Source organism: Pongo pygmaeus, chromosome 6 (genome assembly GCF_028885625.2).
Source record: "Pongo pygmaeus isolate AG05252 chromosome 6, NHGRI_mPonPyg2-v2.0_pri, whole genome shotgun sequence".
Classification (NCBI taxonomy): Eukaryota; Metazoa; Chordata; class Mammalia; order Primates; family Hominidae; genus Pongo; species Pongo pygmaeus.
In genome coordinates, this window is record NC_072379.2 from 9,578,123 (window position 1) to 9,601,693 (window position 23,571).

Below are 23,571 nucleotides of genomic sequence, written 5' to 3' on the forward strand. Positions count from 1 at the left end.
CACTGGTCCCTGTCACACGAGACACGCTGGAAGATGGGAATGGCCAACCCTCCAGACACACACACATCCAGGCTCCTATCCCCAGAGTGCGTGTTCTCATCCTACTGCATCTCGGCGGCTGGCAGGGTGAACCCCCCCAGCAGGTCAGGTAGCTCTGAGGTGTCTCAGCCTGAACTCATGATTCCAAACCACCTTCACGCCTTCGTCCCAACCCAGAAGGAAGAGATCCAGGGAGGAGGGCACACATCAGGCTGCAGGCCAACACACTGACCCTGAGCCTGGCCTCCCTAGCATCAGGCTGAGGAACAGGAGGGTTGGGATGAGCCCCATTAGGTGTGTGTGAAGTCTCTGGGACATGGGATGATGCCAGCCACTGGGATGCAGAAAAGTTGGAGGCAGGGGACAGAGTCTCATTCAGGAGAATTTGTCCATAATCCAAGCCAGGTGTTGTGGCTCACACCTATAATCCCAGCACTTTGGGAGGCCCAGGCAGGTGGATCACTTGAGGTCAGGAGTTCAAGACCAGCCTGGCCAACATGCTAAAACCCCGTCTCTACTAAAAATACAAAAATTACCCGTATGTGGTAGCCCAGGCCTGTAATCCCAGCTACTTGGGAAGCTGAGGTGGGAGGATCGCTTGAACCCAGGAGGTGGAGGTTGCAGTGAGCCCAGATCGTGCCACTGCACACCAGCCTGGGCGACAAAGCGAGACTCCATTTCAAAAAAAAAAAAAAAAAAGATTTTAGCTGTGCGTGCTGGCACATGCTTGCAAATCCCAGCTACTCGGGAGGCTGAGGCATGAGAATCGCTTGAACCTGGGAGGCAGAGGTTACAGTGAGCCGCCAGCAACTGTATCTCAAATAAATAAATAAATAAATAAATAATTAAATAAATAAGAATTTGTCCGGAATCTGGGTGAGGCAGGGGAAAATGAAAGAAACCAGAAAAGCAAAGATAAACAGATTTGCAGGGTCGGGTGGAGGATGGAGAATTCAATGGAGCTGAGCACAGCAAGGAGGAGAATGTTGGGCTGAGGGCCTGAGCTTGCTGGGGAGATGTCCTTGATGTCCACACTGGGCATAGAAGGCTGATTGATGCCAGTGGTTGGGGCCCCAAAGAGCCCAGGGACAGCTGGAGGTAGAAAGAAAGGGTGTGGAAGCACGGAAGATGGGGCCATAAACCAGGAAAAGGGAGCCACAGATAGGGGAAATGTATGCAGAAATCGCCAGCCTCACTCTGGGAGGCAGGTCCCGAAAGATCCCCTTAGCAGGGGACCAATGCCCAGGGATCTTGGGGAGATGGATGGGGATGGGGGAAGCAGCAGATGGTCTGTTACTCAATGAGGTTGGACACACAGGAGATGTTGGGGGGTCTTGGGGTGGAGAGTGATTCCATGGAAGCCTCTAGATTGGACAGGGAGATGCTGGTGTGAGGTTTTTCCACAGTCCAAGAGAGGTTGGTAGAAGAAAAGCAGGTTCTGCTATCAGGCCAGGTGCAGTGGCTCACACCTGTAATCTCAGCCCTTTGGGAGGCCCAGGTGGGAGGATCACACGAGGACAGGCATTCGAGAGCAGCCTGAGCAAGATGGTGAAACCCTGTCTGTACAATAAAAACACAAAAAAATTAGCCAGGTGTGGTGGTGTGCACCTGTAGTCCCAGTTACTCAGGAGGCTGAGACCGGAGGATCACTTGAGCCCAGGAGTTCAAGACCAGCCTGGGCTGGTCAAGACCCCATTTCTAAAAAAATTTAAAGTTAGCTAGGCATGGTGGTGTATGCCTGTAGTTCCAGCTACTTCTTTGGCTGAGGCAGGAGGATCCCTTGAGCCCAGGAATTTGAGGCTGCACTGAGCTATGATTGTACCACTTCACTCCAGTCTGGGTGACAGAGTGAGACCCTGTCTCTAAAAATAAATAAATAAGCCAGGCACAATGGCTCATGCTTGTAATCTCAGTACTTTGGAAGGCCAAGGCGGGAGGATCACTTGAGCCCAGGAGTTGGAGACCAGGCTGGGCAACATAGAAAGACCCCACCCATCTCTACCAAAAATTTAAAAAATTATCTGGGCGTGATGGTGCACACTTACAGTCCCAGCTATTCAGGAGGCTGAGGTGGGAGGATCACTTGAGCCCAGGTCAAGGCTACAGTGAGTTATGATCACACCACGGCACTCCAGCCTGGGCAAAAAGCGAGACTCTGTTTCTAAACAAATAAATAAATAAAAAGCTATTTTTTTCACATATGAATGGACTCCTGGGAATCCAAGCTTGGAAATGGGGAGGCCGAAGCCCTTGCCTCTCTGCCTCCTCCCAGCCCTGGCCCGTCTCTCCTCTGTCTCCCTGGGTTTCAGTCCCAGCTCCAGTGCCTACTGACCATGTGACTTGGGGATCATTCCCTTTCCTCTAAGAGCCCCCCCTTCCTCATCTGAACACTGAGGAAATGACTGGCCTCATGTGGTTGCCAGAGCTCAGTTGGGGCCCTCAGAAGGTTGAGTCATTGTTTTTCGGAGCTGATGAGATCATGGCACGTGTGCCATTGACCTCTGTCCTTCCTCCCTCCCCACCTTTGACTCTCAGCCTGTCCTCTCCTCCTCTGGACGACCTCTGGGACATCCTGCCCTTTTCCCGTGTTCATTGTTTCTGCAGCAGATGAGCAGGATGTCGGGGATGCTGGGACATGAAAAGCCCGTGGTCTCTCTGCCGGTAGGCTCCGAGGCAGGGGGTTCAGACCCTCTCGCCTCGGGCTCCTGCTGGCTGGCCCCACACGTGCCCCCTCCAGCCCCAGCCCTGCTCAGTGGAGAAAGCAGATAAGTCAGGAAATGTGGCCCCAGTTCTAGGAAGCTCAGAGTCCCAGGAGGCAGAAGACATGCCTCTCACCCGCTCACTGATACCTGCTATTTGCTGGGGCCTGGGAGTGGCATGGACAGCTCTGAGTGGGACCAGCTTTCACCCTCCCAGGGTGCAGCATGAGCTCTAACATCCAGGCCAGGCCAGGCTCCAGGAAAGAGGATGCAAAACTCCATGCAGCCTGTGCAGATTAAACACCAGCTCCAGCTCTGTGAAGGGTGGGTCAGCTCAGCCTGGAGGATGGGAAGGCTTCCTGGAGGAAGCCCTTGAAGGAAGTAGGTGGAACAGAAACTTGCTGTTCTCCTCTCTGGGAGTCTGAGACTGCCCTTTCTTTTTTTTTTTTTTTTTTTTTTGAGACAGAGTCTCACTGTGTCTCCCAGGCTAGAGTGCTGGAGTGTAGTGGCATAATCTCATCTCCCAGGCTAGAGTGCTGGAGTGTAGTGGCACAATCTCAGCTCACTGCAACCTCTGCTTCCCAGTTCAAGGGATTCTTCTGCCCCAGCCTCCCAAGTAGCTGGGACTATAGGTGTACGCCACCACACCTGGCTAATTTGTGTATTTTTATTAGAGACAGGTTTCACCAAATTGGCTAGGCTGGTCTCGAACTCCTGACCTCAGGTGATCCGCCTGCCTCAGCCTCCCAAAATCCCGGGATTACAGGTGTGAGCCACCGTGCCCAGCCTGCCTGCCCCTTTCTGTCTCTGTCTCAGGCCAGTTCAGGTCTGAGCAGGGAAGTTTTGCTCAGCTTCACTGACCAGGTGAGTGTTGCTCATGCTGCTCTCCAGACCCTTTGCCTTCCTCTAGATTTTTTTTTTTTTTTTTTTTTTTTCTTGGAGACAGGGTCTCGCTCTGTCACCCAGGCTGGAGTGCAGTGGCACAATCATGGCTCACTGCAGCCTTGACCTCCGGGGATTAAGTGATCCTCCCACCTCAGCCTCCTGAGTAGCTTGGGACTACAGGCACATGCCACCACACCCAGGTAATTTTTTTTTTTTTTTTTATGAGACAGGGTCTTGCCATGTTACCCGGGCTGGTCTCAAACTCCTGGGCTCAAGCAGTCCTCTGACCTGGCCTTCCAAAATGCTGGTATTGCAGGCTGGGCCTGCCTTCCTCTAGAGGGCGATGGGTACCATAGCCCCACACCTGTAATCCCAGCACTTAGAGAGCCCAAGGAAGAAGGATCACTTGAGGCCAGGAGTTTGAAACCAGCCTGGGCAACATAGAGAGACTGTCTCTACAAAAATAAATAAATTAAATTAAGTTTTAAAAAAGAGACTTAACCTCACAGATGGGGCCCCAGCCCGGGTCATGACTCACCTCTGCTTCCCAGCAACCTCCTTCCTGATCCCCAAATCAGAATTCAGGAGGTCTAGGATGTAGTATGTGGCAATCTGTACAATTTCAGCAGTCACAGGAAACAAACACAGCTGAACCTCCCTGAGGGTCTCCCCCGAAACCTTCACCTTGGCAGTATCCCCATCTCTGGGGGGCTGGAATCAGAGGGTCTGGGGACCCATGAGGCAAGGATTTGGTCATGAAGGACTATCTTCCCCTGAGAGAGCCTCTACAGACCCAGAGAGTTGCCAAGGGAAACAAGGGCAGAGGCAGGAGGAGAGAGGTCAGGTGGTGTGAGACAGGTGGAGTGTCAGAAGCCCTGGGATGGGAGCAGGGTCCATCTGTGTGGGGAACTAGATGGGGAACCCATGGTTAGGGGAGGTCTTATGTGAAGGAGCTGGTGTGGAGGGACTATGTCCAGCAAGGCCCATTCAGTGGCCTCAGACCTCATAAGGTCCAGGGGGTGGCCACACAGTTGGTCATCCATCATGATCCGCAAGTGTCGGGTTGCCATGGCAGCCAGGAAGCATGCATGCTCAAGAAGCTGAGGCCCGGATGGCCGGGCATGGTGGCTCACGCCTATAATCCCAGCACTTTGGGAGGCTGAGGCGGGCGGATCACAAGGTCAAGAGATCGAGACCATCCTGGCTAACACGGTGAAACCCCATCTCTACTAAAAAATACCAAAATACCAAAAAATTAGCTAGGTGTGGTGACAGGCACCTGTGGTCCCAGCTACCCAGGAGGCTGAGGCAGGAGAATGGCGTGAACCTGGGAGGCAGAGCTTCCAGTGAGCCAAGATCGCACCACTGCACCCCAGCCTGGGTGACAGAGCGAGACTACGTCTCAAAAAAAAAAAAAAAAAAAAGAAAAGAAGAAAAAAAAAAAGAAGCTGAGGCTGGGGCCGGGTGCGGTGGCTCACACCTGTAATCCCAGCACTTTGGGAGGCTGAGGCGGGCGGATCACGAGGTCAGGAGATCGAGACCATCCTGGCTAACACAGTGAAACCCCGTCTCTACTAAAAGTACAAAAAAATTAGCTGGGCGTGGTGGTGGGCGCCTGTAGTCCCAGCTACTTGGGAGGCTGAGGCAGGAGAATTGCTTGAACCCAGGAGGCAGAGGTTGCAGTGATCCGAGATTGTGCCACTGCACTCCGTACTCCAGCCTGGCAACAGAGTAAGACTCCATCTCAAAAAAAAAAAAAAAAAAAAAAAGCTGAGGCCTTTGACACTGAGCTTCAGGAGACTGAAGACTGGCTGAGGCCGGTGCGGTGGCTCATGCCTGTTATCCCAGTGCTTTGGGAGGCTGACCTGGGAGGATCACTTGAGGCCAGCAGTTCAAGACCAGCCTGGGCAACACAGTGAGACCCCGTATCAAAAAAAGAAGAAAAGAGCCAGGCGTGGTTGGGATTACAGGATTACACATCTGTAATCCCAACACTTTGGAAGGCCGAGGTGGGCACATCACCTGAGGTCAGGAGTTCAAGATCAGCCTGGCCAACATGGAGAAACCCCGTCTCTACTAAAAATACAAAATTAGCCCATTGTGGTGACGCATGCCTGTAATCCCAGCTACTAGAGAGGCTGAGGCAGGAGAATCACTTGAACCTGGGAGGTGGAGGTTGTGGTGAGCCGAGAACGCACCATTGCACTCCAGCCTGGGCAACAAGAGTGAAATTCTGTCTCAAGGAAAAAAAAAAAGAAGAAGAAAAGAAGCTTAAGGCCAGGCGCGGTGGCTCACGCCTTTAATCCCAACACTTTGGGAGGCTGAGGCAGGCAGATCACTTGAGCTCAGGAGTTCGAGACCAGCCCCATCTCTTCCAAAAATACAGAAAATTAGCCAGGCTTGATGGCACATGCCTGTAGTCCCAGCTACCTGGGAGGCTGAGATGGGAGGATCGCTTGAGCCCAGGAAGCAGAAGTTGCAGGGAGCCGTGATTGCACCACTGCGCTCCAGCCTGGGTGACATGCAAGATGCTGTCTCAAAAATAAAATAAATTATGGCCAGGCGTGGTGGCTCACGCCTGTAATCCCAGCACTCTAGGAGGCAGAGGCTGGTGGATCACCTGAGGTCAGGAGTTCGAGACCAGCCTAACCAATATGGTGAAATCCCATCTCTACTAAAAATACAAAAATTAGCCAGGTGTAGTGGCGTGCGCCTGTAGTCCCAGCTACTCAGGAGGGTGAGACAGGAGAATCGCTTGAACCTGGGAGGCGGAGGTTGCAGTGAGTCAAGATTTCACCACTGCACTCCAGCCTGGGCGACAGAGTGAGACTCTGTCTCAAAAAAATAAATGAAAATAAATAAAATAAATAAGGCCGGGCCCAGTGGCTCATGCCTGTAATCCCAGCACTTTGGGAGGCTAAGGTGGGTGGATCACCTGAGATCAGGAGTTTGAGACCAGCCTTGGCAACACGGTGAAACCCCGTCTCCACTAAAAACACAAAAATTAGCGGGCTGTGGTGGCAGATGCCTGTAATCCCAGGTACTCGGGAGGCTGAGGCAGGAGAATCGCTTGAACCTGGGAGGCAGAGGTTGCAATGAGCCGAGATCACGCCACTGCACTCCAGCCTGGGCAATAAGAGCGAAACTCCTTCTCAAAAAACTAAAAACAAAACAAAACAAACAAATAAATAAATATTAAAATTAAATAAAATATAGCCTAGGCTCAGAGCAGAGCCCTGAGAATCAGGGCCCAGTCCCTTCCCCACAAGTTACTACCACAGACACACCTTGCCAGTCCTTCAACCTGAGAAAAACCTCAAAATGCCCCACACTTTTTCTACGGGCCCCCAGGCTGAGGAAAGGCCAGGGCACAAGGGGAGTGTTTTGTAGAGATGAGGTCTGGCTATGTAGCCCAGGCTGGCCTCAAACTCCTGGGCTCAAGCGATCCTGCCACCTTGGACTCCCAAAGTGCTAGGATTACAGGATTACTCCCAAAGTGCTAGGATTTCAGGTTATCCTGAAAACAAAGGGATGACAAGGGGTGGAGGCTGGGTTAGTTCTGGGCTAGAGGGATAGAGTGGCTGCAGGTGGAACCTGGGGGGCCGGGCAGGATGCGAACTTGGTGGGGAAGGAAGGTTTCCACACCACTGTGTTCTGGCCAAGAATTGGATGAGGCAGGATTTGTTTTGCTGAATTTTGTTTTGTTTTGAGACAAGGTCTTGCTCTGTTAACCAGGCTGGAGTGCAGTGATGCAATCACTGCTCACTGCAGCCTCTAACTCCTGGACTCAAGCAATACTCCCACCTCAGCCTCCCAAGTAGCTGGGACTTATAGGTGCATGGCACTATGCCAGTTAATTTAATTATTATTTATTTTTTCTTTTCTTTTATTCTTCTTTTTTTTTTTTTTGAGACGGAGTCTCTTTCTGTTGCCCAGGCTGGAGTGCAGTGGCGCAATCTCGGCTCACTGTAACCTTTGCCTCCCGGGTTCAAGCGATTCTCCTGCCTCAGCCTCCCTAGTAGCTGCGATTACAGGCGCCCACCACCATGCCTGGCTAATTTTTGTATTTTTAGTAGAGACAGGGTTTCACCATGTTGGCCAGGCTGGTCACGAACTCCTGATCTCAGGTGATCCACCCTCCTCGGCCTCCCAAAGTGCTGGGATTACAGGCGTGAGCTACCGCACCCAGCCTAAAATTAATTTTTTTTAGAGATAGGGTCTCATGGTTGGGCGCAGTGGCTCACGCCTGTAACCCCAGCACTTTGGGAGGCCAAAGCAGGTGGATTATTTAAGGTCAGGAGTTCCAGACCAGCCTGGCCAACATGGTGAAACCCTGTCTCTCTACTAAAAATACAAAAAAATGAGCTGGGCGTGGTGGCACACGCCTGTAATCTCGGCTACTCAGGAGGCTGAGGCACGAGAATCGCTTGAACCTGGGAGGTGGAGATTGCAGTGAGCCGAGATCGCGCCACCGCCTTCCATCCTGGGCGACAGAGCAAGGCTCCGTCTCCAAAAAAAAAAAAAAAAAAAAAAAAAAGCGAGAGATGGGGTCTCACTATATTGCCCAGGCTGGTCTTGAACTCCTGGGCTCAAGCAGTTCTCCCTACCTTGGCCTCCCGAAATGTCAGGATTACAGACATGAGCCATCATGCGCAGTGCAGAAGTTGTTTTCACTAGAAACTGACCGTCCCGTGGAAGCAGTGTCACCAGTGCCCATTTTATGCTCTGGAGACCCTTTAGTGTTTAAGAATCCATCCGCTAATGTCGGCTCCCCCATCGGCTAATGTCGTAGGGGTGCTGGGACGAGCGGCAGAGCCCGCTGTCAGGGTCTCCGGGGGCTCACATAGGGAGGTCTCTCTGTTCCCGGCTATGGCCTGGAGCCCCTCTAGCAGTTCCTCCACCACCCCCATTAGGCCGTAGGGGCTTCCCCAGCCAGAGGCCAAGGGCGACGCGACCTTAACGCCGGTCCGCGCACGGCGGCGCCACCTGGAGGTCAGGACCAAGACGAGACAGGCTGTTCGAGTCCCCCAGCTTCGTCGCGGCCGCCACGCCCGACAACCCGGCCCTCGCTGGCGTCCCTAGCTGGCCCCCTACAGGTCTTACCTGCGCTTGGTTCCCCCAGACCCAGGCTTCTCCCCACCTGCACCCACCAGACTGGGAAGGTGACCTGACTAGACCGAGGGCTGAGGCGGGAGAGACTCCGCCCCCTAGGCCCCGCCCCCTTATGTCAGCGGACGAGGCTGACGTCACTGGATTGGGCAGGTGTCCAGGTGTCCTCTCTCCAGCTGCATCTCCCCTCCTCCACGCAAGGGGAGTCCTCAGTCCCCCAGGCCAGAGTCTCCACTACCCCAAGGTGTCTTCTGTGATCTCCCCGCAGTGCGGCCTCCGGGGCACCCCCCCCACCCCAATAAAACTCATCTCCGGTTAAAATATCGATTCCAGCGGGCGTGGTGGCTCATGCCTGTAATCCCAGCACTTTGGGAGGCCGAAGCGGTCAGATCACCCGAGGTCAAGAGTTCGAGACCAGCCTGGCCAACATGGTGAAACCCCTTCTCTACCAAAAATATAAAATTAGCCGGGCGTGGTGGTGCATGCCTGTAATCCCAGCTACTCTGGAGGCTGAGGCAGGAGAATCGCTTGAACCTGGGAGGCGGAAGTTGCAGTGAGCCGAGATTGTGCCACTGCACTCCAGCTTGGGCAACAGAGTGAGACTCCATCTCAAAAAAAAAAAAAAAAAAAAGGATTCCCAGGCCCCCTACCTCTGTTTCTGACTTTGAGGCCAAAAATCTGGTTTTTGTTTTGTTTTGTCTTGTCTGGTTTGAGACAGGCTCTCGCTCTGTTGCCCAGGCTGAAGTGCAGCGGCACCATCATGGTTCACTGCAGCCTCAAACTCCCGGGCTCAAGCAATCCTCCACCTCAGCCTCCCGAGCAGCTGGGACCACAGGCACATACCACCACCACCAACAGCTACTTTTCTTTTTTGTTTGTTTTGTAGAGATGGGGTCTAGCTATGTAGCCCAGGCTGGCCTCAAACTCCTGGGCTCAAGGGATCCTGCCACCTTGGACGCCCAAAGTGCTAGGATTACAGGCATGAGCCACCACACCCAGTCGGAATCTGTGGGTTGTTTTTTTTTTTTTTTTTTTTTTTTTTCAGACGGAGTCTCGCTCTGCTGCCCAGGCTGGAGTGCAGTGGCTCGATCTTGGCTCACTGCAACCTCTGCCTCCCAGGTTCAAGCGATTCTCCTGCCTCAGCCTCCCGGGTAGCTGAGACTACAGGCACCTGCCATCATGCCCAGCTAATTTTTGTATTTTTGTAGAGACAGAGTTTCACCATGTTGACCAGGCTGGTCTTGAACTCCTGACCTCAGGTGATCCACCCGCCTTGGCCTCCCAAAGTGCTGAGATTACAGGCGTGAGCCACTGTGCATGGCCTGGAATCTGTGTTTTTTTTTCTTATTTTATTTTTTGTTTTTGTTTTATTTTTGTTTTGTTTTGTTTTGTTTGTTTTGTTTTGTTTTGTTTTATTTTTTTGAGACGGAGTCTCGCCCTGTCACCAGGCTGGAGTGCAGTGGTGCGATCTCCACTCACTACAACCTCTGCCTCCCGGGTTCAAGTGATTCTCCTGCCTCAGCCTCCCAAGTAGCTGGGACTACAGGTGAGTGCCACCACACCTGGCTAATTTTTCGTATTTTTAGTAGAGATGGGGTTTCACTGCGTTAGCCAGAATGGTCTCCATCTCCTGACCTCGTGATCTGCCTGCCTCAGCTTTCCAAAGTGCTGGGATTACAGGTATGAGCCACCATGCCCGGCCTGGAATCTGTGTTTTTAACAAACTCTCAGGAGATTGTGATATGTCCTAAGCTTCAGAATCCCAACAATCTACATTCCCATGCAATGTAGCAGTGATTCCCAAACTTCAGCAGGCGTGTTCAAACAGATTGCTGGCCCCCATCCCAGGGTTTTTGATTCAGTAGGTCTGCAGTGCAGGGCCTGGAGTTTGAATTTCTACTACTCTTTGGGAATGCAATGCTCTGGTCCAGGACCACACTCTAGTAACTATTTCATTTATTTTCCTTTTTTTTTTTTCTTGAGACAGAGCCTTGCTTTTGAGACAGAGATTCAGACAGGTTAATTCACTTGCTGAAGTTGACACAGCCAGGAAAGGCAGAATTTGAATGTGGTCTTTGTGAGCCCAAAGGCTGGGCTGGTTCTGTCTGCGGCAACTGCTAGTTAGCACCTACCTCCCAGGAACTTACCTTGTTTCTGCAGGTTAACTCAATACTCCCTGAAGCCTGAGGAAGTTTGTTATTTTTATTTTTATTTTTTGAAGACAGAGTCTGATTCTGTCGCCCAGGCTGCAGTTCAGTGGCGTGATCTCGGCTCACTGCAACCTCCGCCTCCCGGGTTCAAGCAATTCTCCTGTCTCAACCTCCCGAGTAGCTGGGATTACAGGTATGCGCCACCATGCCCAGCTAATGTTTTTTTTCTTTTTTTGAGATGGAGCCTCACTCTGTCGCCCAGACCAGAGTGCAGTGGCACAATCTCGGCTCACTGCAAGCTCCGCCTCCCGGATTGATGCCATTCTCCTGCCTCAGCCTTCCAAGTAGCTAGGACTACAGGTGCCCACCACCACACCCAGCTAATTTTTTTATATTTTTAGTAGAGACGGGGTTTCACCGTGTTAGCCAGTATGGTCTCGATCTCCTGACCTCATGATCCGCCAGCCTCGGCCTCCCAAAGTGCTGGGATTACACGCGTGAGCCACCACGCCAAGCCAATTTTTGTATTTTTAATAGAGGGTTTCGTCATGTTGGCCAGGCTGGTCTCGAACTCCTGATGTCAGGTGATCCACCCACCTCAGCCTCCCAAAGTGCTGGGATTACAGGTGTAAGCCGCCGTGCCCAGCCATCAAGTCATCATTTTATTTAAGGAGCTTGAGGCTCAGTGAAGGAAAGTGACTCTCAAAAGTCACCAAGTGCCTGCAATCCCAGCCCTTTGGGAGGCAGAAGCCGGAGGATTGACCAGGAGGTGGAGGCTACAGTGAGCTATGATTGTGCCACTGTCCTCCTGTCTGGCCAACTGAGCGAGACTCTGTCCCAAAAATAAATAAAAAATAAAAATAAGAGTCGCACAGCAAAGTAGTAGCAATATTGAGACTAGGACCAACGTCTCTTGACTCCGTGTCAGGTGCTTCTCCTACTACTTCCCGCACATGGTATTCTTTATCACTTCCAAAATGACATTCCTAGCCGGATGCAGTGGTTCCCACCTGTAATCCCAGCACTTTGGGAGGCCGAGGCAGGAGGATTGCTTGAGGCCAGGAGTTTGAGACCAGACTGGGCAACATAGCTAGAACCCATCTCCACAAAAAATTAAAAAAGAATTAGCTGGGCATGGTGGCATACACCTGTAGTTTCAGCTATTCGGGAGGCTGTGGTGGGATGATCGCTTGAGTCCAGTAGTTGGAGGCTGCAGTGAGCCATGATTGCGCCACTGCCCTCCAGCCTGGGCAACAGAGCCAGACCCTGTCTCTAAAAAACAAAAACCACTGGCCGGGTGCAGTGGCTCACGCCTGTAATACTAGCACTTTGGGGAGCTGAGATAGGTGCATCATCTGAGGTCAGGAGTGCAAGACCAGCCTGGACAACACGGTGAGACCCTGCCTCTACTAAAAATACAAAAGTTAGCCAAGTGTGGCCAGGCGCGGTGGCTCATGCCTGTAATCCCAGCACTTTGGGAGACTGAGGCAGGCGGATCACGAGGTCAGGAGATCAAGACAATCCTGGCTAACATGGTGAAACCCCGTTCTCTACTAAAAATACAAAAAAAATTTAGCTGGGCGTGGTGGCATATACCTGTAATCCCAGCTACTCAGGAGGCTGAGGCAGGAGAATGGTGTGAACCCGGGAGGCGGAGCTTGCCGTCAGCGGAGATCATGCCACTGCACTACAGCCTGGGTGACAGAGCAAGACTCTGTCTCAAAAAAAACAAAAAACAAAAAACAAAAACGGTTACATGGGTGTGGTGGCAAGCACCTGTAATCCCAGCTACTCCAGAGGCTGAGGCAGGAGAACCACTTGGACCCCACGGGCGGAGGTTGCAATGAGCCGAGATCACACCACTGCAGTCCAGCCTTGGCAATAGAGTGAGACTCCATCTCAAAAAAACACACAAAAAAACTGTCATCAAGAGGCAGCTTCCTTCTGCCCACCCCTTTCCTTCCTCTCCCACAAGTCTGCCTGTGCCTGCTCAGCCAAGCCCAGACAGGGCTCCAGATCTGGGGAAAGAGAGAGCGATGGGATGTGCCTTGGTTGCTGAATGAACCCACCTTCCTTAATTTCCCTTCCACTCCCAAGAGCTGAAGAAGCCAAAGACAAACAAGAGCAATATTCCTTTCCACAAGCCCACAGCGTCAAGCTTCGATGAGCTCCTGGGCCTGTAGCTACTTGCAAGGCTATTTTACCAGTGACCCTCAGAGGCCCAGCTTCATCCTACTCTCCCCTCCCCTCCTCTCACTGAAACCTCAGGTCCCCAGTGATGAGGAGCTCTTCTCTAAAGACTCGGAGCGGCTGATCCTGGATGTTAGACAGCTAGGTACTACTCCAAACCTCAGGACCCATTAAATCTCAGGACTTCCTGGGACTCAGATCCCGCACCAACACCATTCACCCCCAGAAGAGTTCCTGGCAGATAATAGAGACGTGATGAATAATTGGTGATTGAAAGCTCCAGACATGAGCTGCTCTTTATTAGTCTGTTTTGAGGCCCCGCCTGAAAACCTGAAAGTAGGCTTTGACTTTAGGCTTCACTCAGGACTGATTCCCAGTGAAGTCATTTAACTCGTGTTGAACACCTGCTATGTAACATGTGCAGAATGAAAGCTACATGACCTTTCTTCTTTTTTTTTTTTTCTGAGATGGAGTCTCACTCTGTTGCCCAGGCTGGAGTGCAGTGGTGCAATCTCACCTCATTGCAACCTCTGCCTCCCAGGTTCAAATTATTCTCCTGTCTCAGCCTCCCAAGTAGCTGGGATTATAGGCACATGCAACCACACCAAGCTATTTTTTTGTATTTTTAGTAGAAACGGGGTTTCACCATGTGAAAAAGATGTTTTAAGAGATAAGGTCTTGTTATGTTGCCCAGGCTGGTCTCAAACTCCTGAGCTCAAGCGATCCTCCTGCCTCAGTCTCCCAAAGTGCTGGGATTATAGGCATGAGTCACCGCGCCCGGCCTTGCTGTTGCTTTTGTGAAACAACCCTGCTTTTTCCTGGAGAGCCACCTCTGCACCTTCATGTGGCTTGGCTACTCTGAGAGGGGACCTGAAACTGCCAGGTCTCCCTTCTTGTTGTCTCCCTTGCCCTCTAACCTCCCTCCAAATTGCCACAGTCTCCCTCTAGGTCATTATTCCCACGGTGCCAGGCCAAATCCTCAGCCAGCTCCTAGGCTGCAGCCTTCACCCAGCCCTGCCGTGAGCATGGTCCCTGTAGAGCCCCCTGGAGGTGTAGTTTCAGCTCTTGGTGAGGCGCGGGCAGCAGGCAGCGGGCAGCGGGGCTGGAGTTCCTTCACAGCGGGTGGATGCATCTCCCACAGCCCCCATGTGCGTCTGCAGACGCACAACTCTCCACAGCCAAGCCCATGGCAAAGCCCTTCAGCGCCAGAGAGGCAGGGTGGTGGGCTACCCCTGGGAGCTGGCAGTTTCCAGCAAGGCCTCCTTCGCTGAGCCTTGGACAAGCCCCGTAATCCACCCTAAATACCTTTCTTGTAGGATTGCTAAGGACAGCAGCTGTCGGGACTGGGTCCTTGGTGAATGGCAGCTGTTACCATCCTTATAAGGAAGGGTGGAGTTACAAACAGGCATTTCGGCCCCAAGAAGGGGGTGGGACCCAGAGCAGAAACGTGCTGACCATGCTTCCTCCCAAATAGACCTACAGGTGACCCCCACTGGGATTTAGGCTCTCACCTTAGGAGTCTCTCCCTGACCCACCCAAACTCCTCTCATCCCCTCCCGCCATCCACAAACACACTCCATACTGACTCAGAACTATCTGATATTTATTTCCCAATATTTTGATACTTTTTTTACAAATGGAATACATGGAATGAAGGGGCTGATATGGGACCCTAGGTAAGAGTGAGGTCGGGACTCTCTAAGGGTCTGGGGTTCCCCCTAGAGGAGACTTTGGGCATCCAGTTTCAGGGACTGAGCCGGGTTGGGTCGGGGGGCAGCATGGCATCGGACGTGGTGCCGTCTGTGCCTCTCCTGCCTGCGGTACAGCTGGCGCAGGTGTTTCCGAACGGCCCACAGCACCAGGTACACCTCCCACAGCATCTCAGCCTCCGGCGTCTTCAAAGGTGACTGCGTCCTCACTTGGGAGCTGACTGAGGCAGAACTCACTGATGACTAAGAGAAAGAGAAGATGTGCACGTGTAAATAGCTGGGTCTAGGGAGAAACTGCCGCTAGAACAACTCATAGATGAACAGCAAAGGGCTCCCTAATTCCACCTCTCCCATCAGGCCAGCTCATACATCACCTCCTCCAGGAAGTCTTCTCAGGTTGCATTAAATGTTTGTCATCTCTATCCTTTTTTTTTTTTTTTTTAACGAGACGAGGTCTTGCTATGTCGCCCAGGCTGGTCTCGAACTCCGGGCTCAAGCGATCTTCCTGCCTTGGCTTCCCAAAGTGTTGGGGATTACAGGCGTGAGGCATCACACCTGGCCCATCATTTCTATTCTTCTTCTTTTTTTTTTTTTTTTTGAGATGGAGTCTTGCTCTATCACCCAGGCTGGAGTACAGTGGCATGATCTCAGCTCACTGCATCCTCCACCTCCTGGGTTTAAGCGATTCTCCTGCCTCAGGCTCCTGAGTAGCTGGGATTACAGGTGCCTGCTATCACTCCCAGCTAATTTTTGTAGTTTTAGTAGAGAAAGGGTTTCACCATGTTGGCCAGGCTGGTCTCGAACTCCTGACCTCAAGTGATCAGCTGGCCTCGGCCTCCCAAAGTGCTGCGATTACAGGCATGAGCCACCATGCCTGGCCTTTTTTTTTTTGAGACAAGGTCTCACTCTGTCACCCAGGCTGGAGTGCAGTGGCATAATCTCAGCTCACTGCAACCACCACCTCCCAAGTTCAAGTGATGCTCCCACCTCAGCCTGCTGAGTAGCTGGGACTACAGTTGTGCACCACCATGCCTGGCTAACTTTTATATATATGTATAAAAGTTATATATATATATATATATTTTTTTTTTTTGGTAGAAATGGGGTTTTGCCCAGGCTGGTCTTGAACTCCTGAGCTCAAGTGATCCACCTGCCTCAGCCTCCCAAAATACTGAGATTACAGGCGTGAGTCGCCACGCTTGGCCTAAACTGTTTTTTTGTTTTGTTTTGTTTTGTTTTGAGATCATTGTAGACTGACTGACCTGCAATTGGAAGAAATCATAGAGATCCTGTGCACCCTTTACTGAGTTCCCCTCATAGGAAAATCTTGCAAATCTATACTATTATACCATAGTCAGAATATTGACATTGATCCAATCTACTGATCTCATGTAGATTTCCCCAGTTGTACTTGTACTCACTGGTGCGTGTGTGTGTGTGTGTGTGTGTGTGTGTATAATTTTACCAAGTTTTATCCAGTGTGCAGGTTCATGTATCCAACTACCACAGTTAAGGTACAGAACATTTCCATCGGGCAGGAGAAACAAAAAACAAAAACATAAAAACAAAACAAAACAGAAAGCTACAGAACATTTCCATCAGACAGGAGAAAGCAAAAAATGAAAACAAAACAAAAAAAGATACAGAACATTTGCATCATCACAAGTGTCCCTCATGTTGCCCTTTCATAACTACACTCTTCTCCCCCATCTCTGTGACCCCTGGAAACCACTGAGCCACTAATATGTTCGCCATTTCTAGACTTTTGTTATTTCAAGAGTGGTAGATAATATAAACGGAATCATTCAGTATATAACCTTTTAGGATTGGTTGTTTCCACTCAGTATAATTTCCTTGAGGCCGGGCCCAGTGGCTCATGCCTATAATCCCAGCACTTTGGGAGGCCAAGGTAGGTGGATCACCTGAAGTCAGGAGTTTGAGATCAGCCTGGCTAACATGGTGAAACCCCATCTCTACTAAAAATACAAAAAATTAGCTGGGCGTGGTGGTGGGCACCTGTAGTCCCATCTAATCAGGAGGCTGAGGCAGGAGAATAGCTTGAAGCTGGGAGGCGGAGGTTGCAGTGAGCCGAGGTCGCACCACTGCATTCCAGCCTGGGCAACAAGAGTGAAACTCCGTCTCAAAACAAAACAAAAAATTTCCCTTGAGATTCACACCCATGTTACTGCGTGTATCAATAGTTTGTCCTTTTTACCATTTTTTTTTTTTTTTTTTTTGAGACGAAGTCTCCCTCTGTCACCCAGGCTGGAGTGCAGTGGTGCAATCTCAGCTCACTGCAAGCTCCGCCTCCTGGGTTCATGCCATTCTCCTGCCTCAGCCTCCCCAGTAGCTGGGACTACAGGCGCCTGCCACCACGCCTGGCTAATTTTTTTGTATTTTTTCTTTTTAGTAGAGACGGGCTTTCATCCTGTTAGTCAGGATGGTCTTGATCTCCTGACCTCGAGATCCGCCTGCCTTGGCCTCCCAAAGTGCTGGGATTACAGGTGTGAGCCACCGTGCCCAGCCTATTTTTTTTTTTTTTTTTAGGCAGAGTTTCGCTTTTGTTGCCCAGGCTGGAGTGCAGTGGCATGATCTCCGCTCACTGCAACCTCCGCCTCCCAGGTTCAAGCGATTCTCCTGCCTCAGCCTCCCTAGTAGCCCACCACCATGCCCAGCTAATTTTTTTGTATTTTTAGTAGATACGGGGTTTCACCACGTTGGCCAGGCTGGTCTTGAACTCCTGATCTCAGGTGATATGCCTGCCTCGGCCTCCCAAAGTGCTGGGATTACAGGCATGAGCCACCACGCCCGGCCCTGTCCTTTCCATCTTTTTAGAATTTTATTTATTTGTGTGTTTGTTTTGTTTGTTTGCAGATATGGGGTCTCACTATGTTGTCTAGGCTGGCCTCGAAACTCTGGGCTCAAGCGATGCTTCCGCCTGGTGTTTCAAAGTGCTAGGATCACAGGTGTGTTGCTGCCCCTGGCCAGTTTGTCCCTTCTTATTGCTGAGTAGTATTCTGGGGTTTGAAGGTATCACAGTTTAACCATTCACCCACTGAAGGACATGGGTTGATTTTGGCTATTACAGATCAAGCTGCTATGAAATCCACATTTAGATTTTTTTTTTTTTAGATGGAGTCTCGCTCTGTCACCCAGGCTGGAGTACAGTGGCGCTATCTCGGCTCACTGCAAGCTCCGCCTCCCAGGTTCACGCCGTTCTCCTGCCTCAGCCTCCCGAGTAGCCTGGGACTACAGGTGCCCGCCACCATGCCCGACTAATTTTTTGTACTTTTAGTACAGACGGGGTTTCACTGTGTTAGCCAGGATGGTCTTGATCTCCTTACCTTGTGATCCACCTGCGTCGGCCTCCCAAAGTGTTAGGATTACAGGCGTGAGCCACTGCGCCTGGCCTCACATTTAGATTTTTGTGTGAACGTAAAATTTTATTTATCTGGGATAAATGCCCAAGAGTACAACTGTTGGGTCATATGATAACTGCATGGTTAGTTTTATAAGAAATAACCACTCTTGGCCAGGCGCTGTGGCTCACGCCTGTAATCCCAGTACTTTGGGAGTCTGAGGCGGGAGGATCACCTGAAGTCAAGAGTTCGAGACTAGCCTGGTCCAATATGGTGAAACTCTGTCTCTACTAAAAATACAAAAGTTAGTCAGACATGGTGGTGAGTGCCTGTAATCCCAGCTACTCGGGAGGCTGAGGCAGGATAATTGCTTGAACCTGGCAGGCAGAGGTTGCAGTGAATGAGATCATGCCACTGCACTCCAGCCTGTGCGACAGAGTGAGACTCCATCATAAAAAAAAAAGAGAGAGAGAGAAATGACCATCCTGTTTTCCAGAGTTGCTGTGCTATCTTTTTTCTCTTTTTTTTTTTTTTTTTTTTTGAGAGTGTCTCACTGTCACCCAGGTTGGAGTGCAGTGGCACAAATATAGCTCACTGTGACCCTGACTTCCCAGTGGTCCTCTCACCTTAGCCTCCCAAGTAGCTGGGACTACAGGCATGCATCATGCCTGGCTAGTTTTTTTACTTTTGTAGAGATGGGGTCTCCCTGTGTTGCCCAGGCTGGGCTGAACAAGCTTACAATCCTACCCACATATATGAGTGCAGGTGAGCTTTCAAAATCAACATTTGATCATGTTACTCCTCTGCTCAAATGTCTTCAAGAGCTCCCATTGCTCTAAGGGTCCAATCCAAAGCTCACAACTTGGCAACCCTGCCTTCTACCAGCTGACTTTAGGCTTCAGGATCGTTCCACTCCAACCCACACACCTTGGGCCAGCTCTGCACACATCTGCTATTCTTTTTTGTTTGTTTGAGACAGACTCTCACTGTATTGCCCAGGCTGGAGTGCAGTGGCACAATCTCAGGTCATTGCAACCACTGCTTCCCAGGATCAAGCGATTCTCCTGCCTCAGCCTCCCAAGTATCTGGGATTACAGGGGTGCACCACCACACCCCGCTGATTTTTGTTTTTATTTTTAGTAGAGATAGGGTTTCACCATGTCGGCCAGGCTGGTCCTGACTTCAGGTGATCCACCTGCCTCAGTGGCATGATCTCGGCTCACTGCAACCTCTGCTTCCCAGACTCCAGCAGTCCTCCCACTTCAGCCTCCCGAATAGCTGGGACTACAGCTGTGAGCCACCGATTCCTGGCTTATTTTTGTATTTTTTGTAGAGATAGGGTTTCACCATGTTGCCCAGGCTGGTCTCAAACTCCTGAGCTCAAATGATCCTCCTGCCTTGGCCTCCCAAAGTGTTGGGATTACAGGCATGATCCACTGTGCCTGGCCACACATTTGCCATTCTTACTCCCTGGACACGCCTCCCACTCCCTCCACCTTCCCTAACAACCCTTTCAAGCCAAGCTAACACCTTCAGGCCTCAGCTTTACCCTCACTTCTGTTAAGAAGGCCTTGCCTGGCCAGGCGTGGTGGCTCATACCTATAATCCCAGCACTTTGGGAGGCCGAGGCGGGCAGATCACTAGGTCAGCAGATCAAGACCATCCTGGTTAACACGGTGAAACCCCGCCTCTACTAAAAATACAAAAAAACATTTAGCTGGGCATGGTGGCAGGTGCCTGTAGTCCCAGCTACTCAGGAGGCTGAGGCAGGAAAATGGAGTGAACCCAGGAGGCAGAGCTTGCAGTGAGCCGAGATCCTGCCACTGCACTCCAACCTGGGCGACAGACTCCGTCTCAAAAAAAAAAAAAAAAGAAGGCCTCGCCTGACTCCTTAGTTCTGGATAACATGCCTCTCTCCTGGGGTCCTACAGCCCTCTTGACAACGTCACACTTAACAGTGTGTGGATACTGAACTAGCAATGCCTATTATCTCATCTGCAGCCCCGCAAGTCTGCAAGTCTTGTTCAGTGTTGTATCTTCAGTACCTGGCATTTGGTGGACACATAGGAAATATTTTTTATTTTTATTTATTTATTTTTTGAGATGGAGTCTTGCTCTGTTGCCCAGGCTGGAGTGCAGTGGCGTGATCTCGGTTCACTGCAAGCTCTGCCTCCCAGGTTCACGCCATTCTCCTGCCTCAGCCTCCTGAGTAGCTGGGACTACAGGTGCCCGCCACCTTGCCTGGCTAATTTTTTTGTATTTTTAGTAGAGACAGGGTTTCACCATGTTAGCCAGGATGGTCTCGATCTCCTGACCTCGTGATCCACCTGCCTCGGCCTCCCAAAGTGCTGGGATTAAAGGCGTAAACCACCGCGCCCGGCCGGAAATACATGTATATATTTTTAAGAGACAGAGTCTCGCTCTATTGCCCAGGCTGGAGTGCAGTGGTACAATCATAGCTCATTGCAGCCTTGAACTCCTGGGCTCATGTGATCCTCCTGCCTCAGCCTCCCAAGTAGCTGGAACTACAGGCACCACTAAACCTGGCTAATTTTTAACTTTTTTATAGAAATGGGGTCTCGCTTTGTTGCCCAGGCTGGCCTTGAACTCCTGGCCTCAAGTGATCCTCCTGCCTCAGCCTCCCAAAGTGCTGGGACTACAGGCATAAGCCACCATGCCTGGCTAATAAAGAAAACATTTGCCGGGCATGGTGGCTCATGCCTGTAATCCCAGCACTTTGGGAGGCTGAGGCAGGTGGGTCACTTGAGGCCAGGAGTTCGAGACCAGCTTGGCCTCGTGGTGAAACCCTGTCTCTACTAAAAATGCAAAAATTAGCCAGGTATGGGAGTGCATGCCTGTAGTCCCAGCTACTCGGGAGGCTGAGCCAGGAGAATCGCTTAAACCCAGGAAGTGGAGGTTGCAGTGAGCCGAGATCACGCCACTGCACTCCAGCCTGGGCGACAGAGGGAGACTCTGTCTCAGGAAAAAAAAAAAAAAAGAAAAAAAGAAAAAGATATTTTAAGAGACAGGGTCTTGCTGTGTTGCCCAGGCTGGTCTCGAATTCCTGAGCTCAAGTGATCCTCCCATCTCAGCCTCCCAAAGTGCTGGGATTACAGGCGTGAGTCACTGCACCAGGCCAGGAAACAATTGTTGAACAAGTAATCGGAGGGAGGGGTGAGTCAGTGGGGGCTGGGGAAAGAGGGAGGGGGTGCTGACCTTCCAGCTGCACATCTGCCAGCCGCTCTGCAGGGCAGAGACCATGAGTGTGGAGACAGACTTGACGGCCGTCCTCGGCAGCTGCAGCAGGGATCGGCCCTGTTGGCCCAGCTCCACCTCGGTCTCCTCTGTAGTCTTGGCCAACAAGCAGGGATCTGCCAGCTCAGGGGACTCACCCAACTTGGGCTTAGCCTCTTTTGGGGGCTCGACCAACCTCAAAGTCTCAGCCACCTGGAGAGTCTTCTCCATCTTCTTCAATGAGTGTTTCTTGGAGTCAGGGTGTCCTGAGATGGTTGGTTTAATTTTCTGCCTCCAGAAGAAAACCTGAGAACCAAGACACAGGGAGGAGAGACAAGAGAGAGGCGCAGGGCAGAGACAACACCATCCACAGAAAAGAAGGCACAAAAGGGATGGAGTAGTGAGTTTCCTGGCCTCTCTTCCTTCTCCTCCAGCCCCTCCTCAGCTGTCCTTTCCCTCCTCCCCACTCCATCTTGTTTGGCCACAGGCCAGGAAGGGGGGGAACCCACACAGTAAGGGGCTGCTGTGACCCATGCCCTCATCCCAGTGCATCATGAGGACAGAGTGGTCTCGGAAACTCACCCAGGAAATAATCCTTTGCCAAGCCCGTCTAACCCATCGGAAGAACTTCATGACCACAACCATCTCTCTTGATGGGAAAAACACAGACGAAAGGGCAGAGCTAGCATTTGGTACGGTGCGGGGTGGCGGGTGGGGGACGGGGTGGGCTGTGGGCCAGTGACCTCTTGAGGGGTCTCCCGTGAGCTTCAAGCACAGCAGTAAAGAAAGAAGTAGGAAATCCTGGGGGAAGCCCCTCCTGGCAACAAATCCCAGACCTTTTCTCCCCTCCCTGGGACAGGGAGAGGAGTCGAAGTAGATGAGAACCTACAGTGAGGGAGAGTTCTAGACCATTGTGAGGCTGCCTGGCCCCGACCCCAACCCCCGAGGCCCTGCCCGGACCCACAGAGTCCATCTCTTCCACCCTGGCCCTTCTTCGCTCAGATCTAGGGAAAATAAACTAACATGTAACAAACTAATAGGCACTGTCCCTGCATCACGTCATGCAGTCCCTTCACAGCAGCCCTTCAAGGTAGGTATTATTGTTAGTGCCACTTCACCAAAGAGGAATCTGAAATTCAGGAAAGCTGAAGAGGGCCGGGCATGTTGACTCATGCCTATAATCTCAGTGTTTTGGGTGGCTGAGGCAGGAGGATCACTTGAGGCCAGGAGTTGAAGACCAGCCTGGGCAACATAGTGAGACCGCCCCCCAACTCACTATGTTTAAATTTTCAAAAAAAAATTTTAAATCAGTTAGGAGGGGTGGTGTGTGCCTGCAGTCCTAGCTACTCAGGAGGCTGAGGCAGGAGGACTGCTTGAGCCCAGGAGGTGGAGGCTGCAGCGAGCCATGATTGTGCCACTGCACTCCAGCCTGGGCAACAGAATGAGACCCTGTCTCAAAAAAAAAAAAAAAAAAAAAAAAGGAAGGAAGGAAGGGAGAGAAGGAGGGAGGAAGGAAGAGAGAGAGACAGAGAAAGAGAGGAGAGAAAGAAAGAAGAAAGAAAGAAAAGAATGAAAGAAAGAAAAGAAGGAAAGAAAAAAACAAAAAAGAAAGACAAAAAAGAAGGAAGGAGGGAAGGAGGGAAGGAGGGAAGGAAGGAAGGAAGGAAGGAAGGAAAAAACTTAAGGGGCCAGGTGTGGTAGCTCACACCTGTAATCCCAAAACTTTGGGACACCAAGGTGGGATGATTACTTGAAGCCAGCAGTTTGAGATCAGCCTGGCCAATATAGCGAGATGGTCTCTACCAAAAAATTTAGGCCAGGCGTGGTGGCTCATGCCTGTAATCTCAGCACTTTGGGAGGCTGAGACAGGCAGATTACTTGAGTTCAGGAGTTTGAGACCACCTTGACCAACGTGGTGAAACCCCTTCTCTACTAAAAATACGAAAAAAAAAAAATTAGCTGGGTGTGGTGGCGCACACATGTAGTTCCAGCTACTTGGGAGGCTGAGGCATGGAAATCACTTGAAGCTGGGAGGTGGAGGTTGCAGTGAGCTGAGATCTCACCACTGCACTCCAGCCTGGGTGACAAGAGCGAAACTCTGTCTCTAGCTGGGCATAGTGCCACATGCCTGTAGTCCCAGCTACTTAAAAGGCTGAAGTGGGAGGATCACTTGAGCCCAGGAGTTGAAGACTGCAGT

The 23,571-nt window shown here is 51.2% G+C and overlaps 1 protein-coding gene across 1 annotated transcript; it reads right to left on the reverse strand.

Annotated features, from left to right (window-relative positions):
* Window positions 1-14,658: 14,658 nt before the first annotated feature.
* SPACDR (sperm acrosome developmental regulator) lies at window positions 14,659-22,758 on the reverse strand. The gene is made up of 3 exons (XM_054496353.1): window positions 21,957-22,758; window positions 21,357-21,680; window positions 14,659-15,024 (listed from the first exon to the last, which is right to left on the reverse strand). Exons 1-3 carry the CDS (start codon window positions 22,017-22,019, stop codon window positions 14,791-14,793), a joined length of 621 nt encoding a protein of 206 aa, XP_054352328.1. The 5' UTR covers window positions 22,020-22,758; the 3' UTR covers window positions 14,659-14,790.
* Between the last annotated feature and the right edge of the window lie 813 nt (window positions 22,759-23,571).

Coding starts and splice junctions, on each gene's coding strand:
- SPACDR (XM_054496353.1), bottom strand. CDS start 22,019: ATGGTTGTGGTCATGAAGTTCTTCCGATGGGTTAGACGGGCTTGGCAA. Junction 21,681..21,956: donor GGCAAAGGATTATTTCCTGG/GTGAGTTTCCGA, acceptor CTTGGTTCTCAG/GTTTTCTTCTGGAGGCAGAA. Junction 15,025..21,356: donor GGCAGATGTGCAGCTGGAAG/GTCAGCACCCCC, acceptor TCTTTCTCTTAG/TCATCAGTGAGTTCTGCCTC.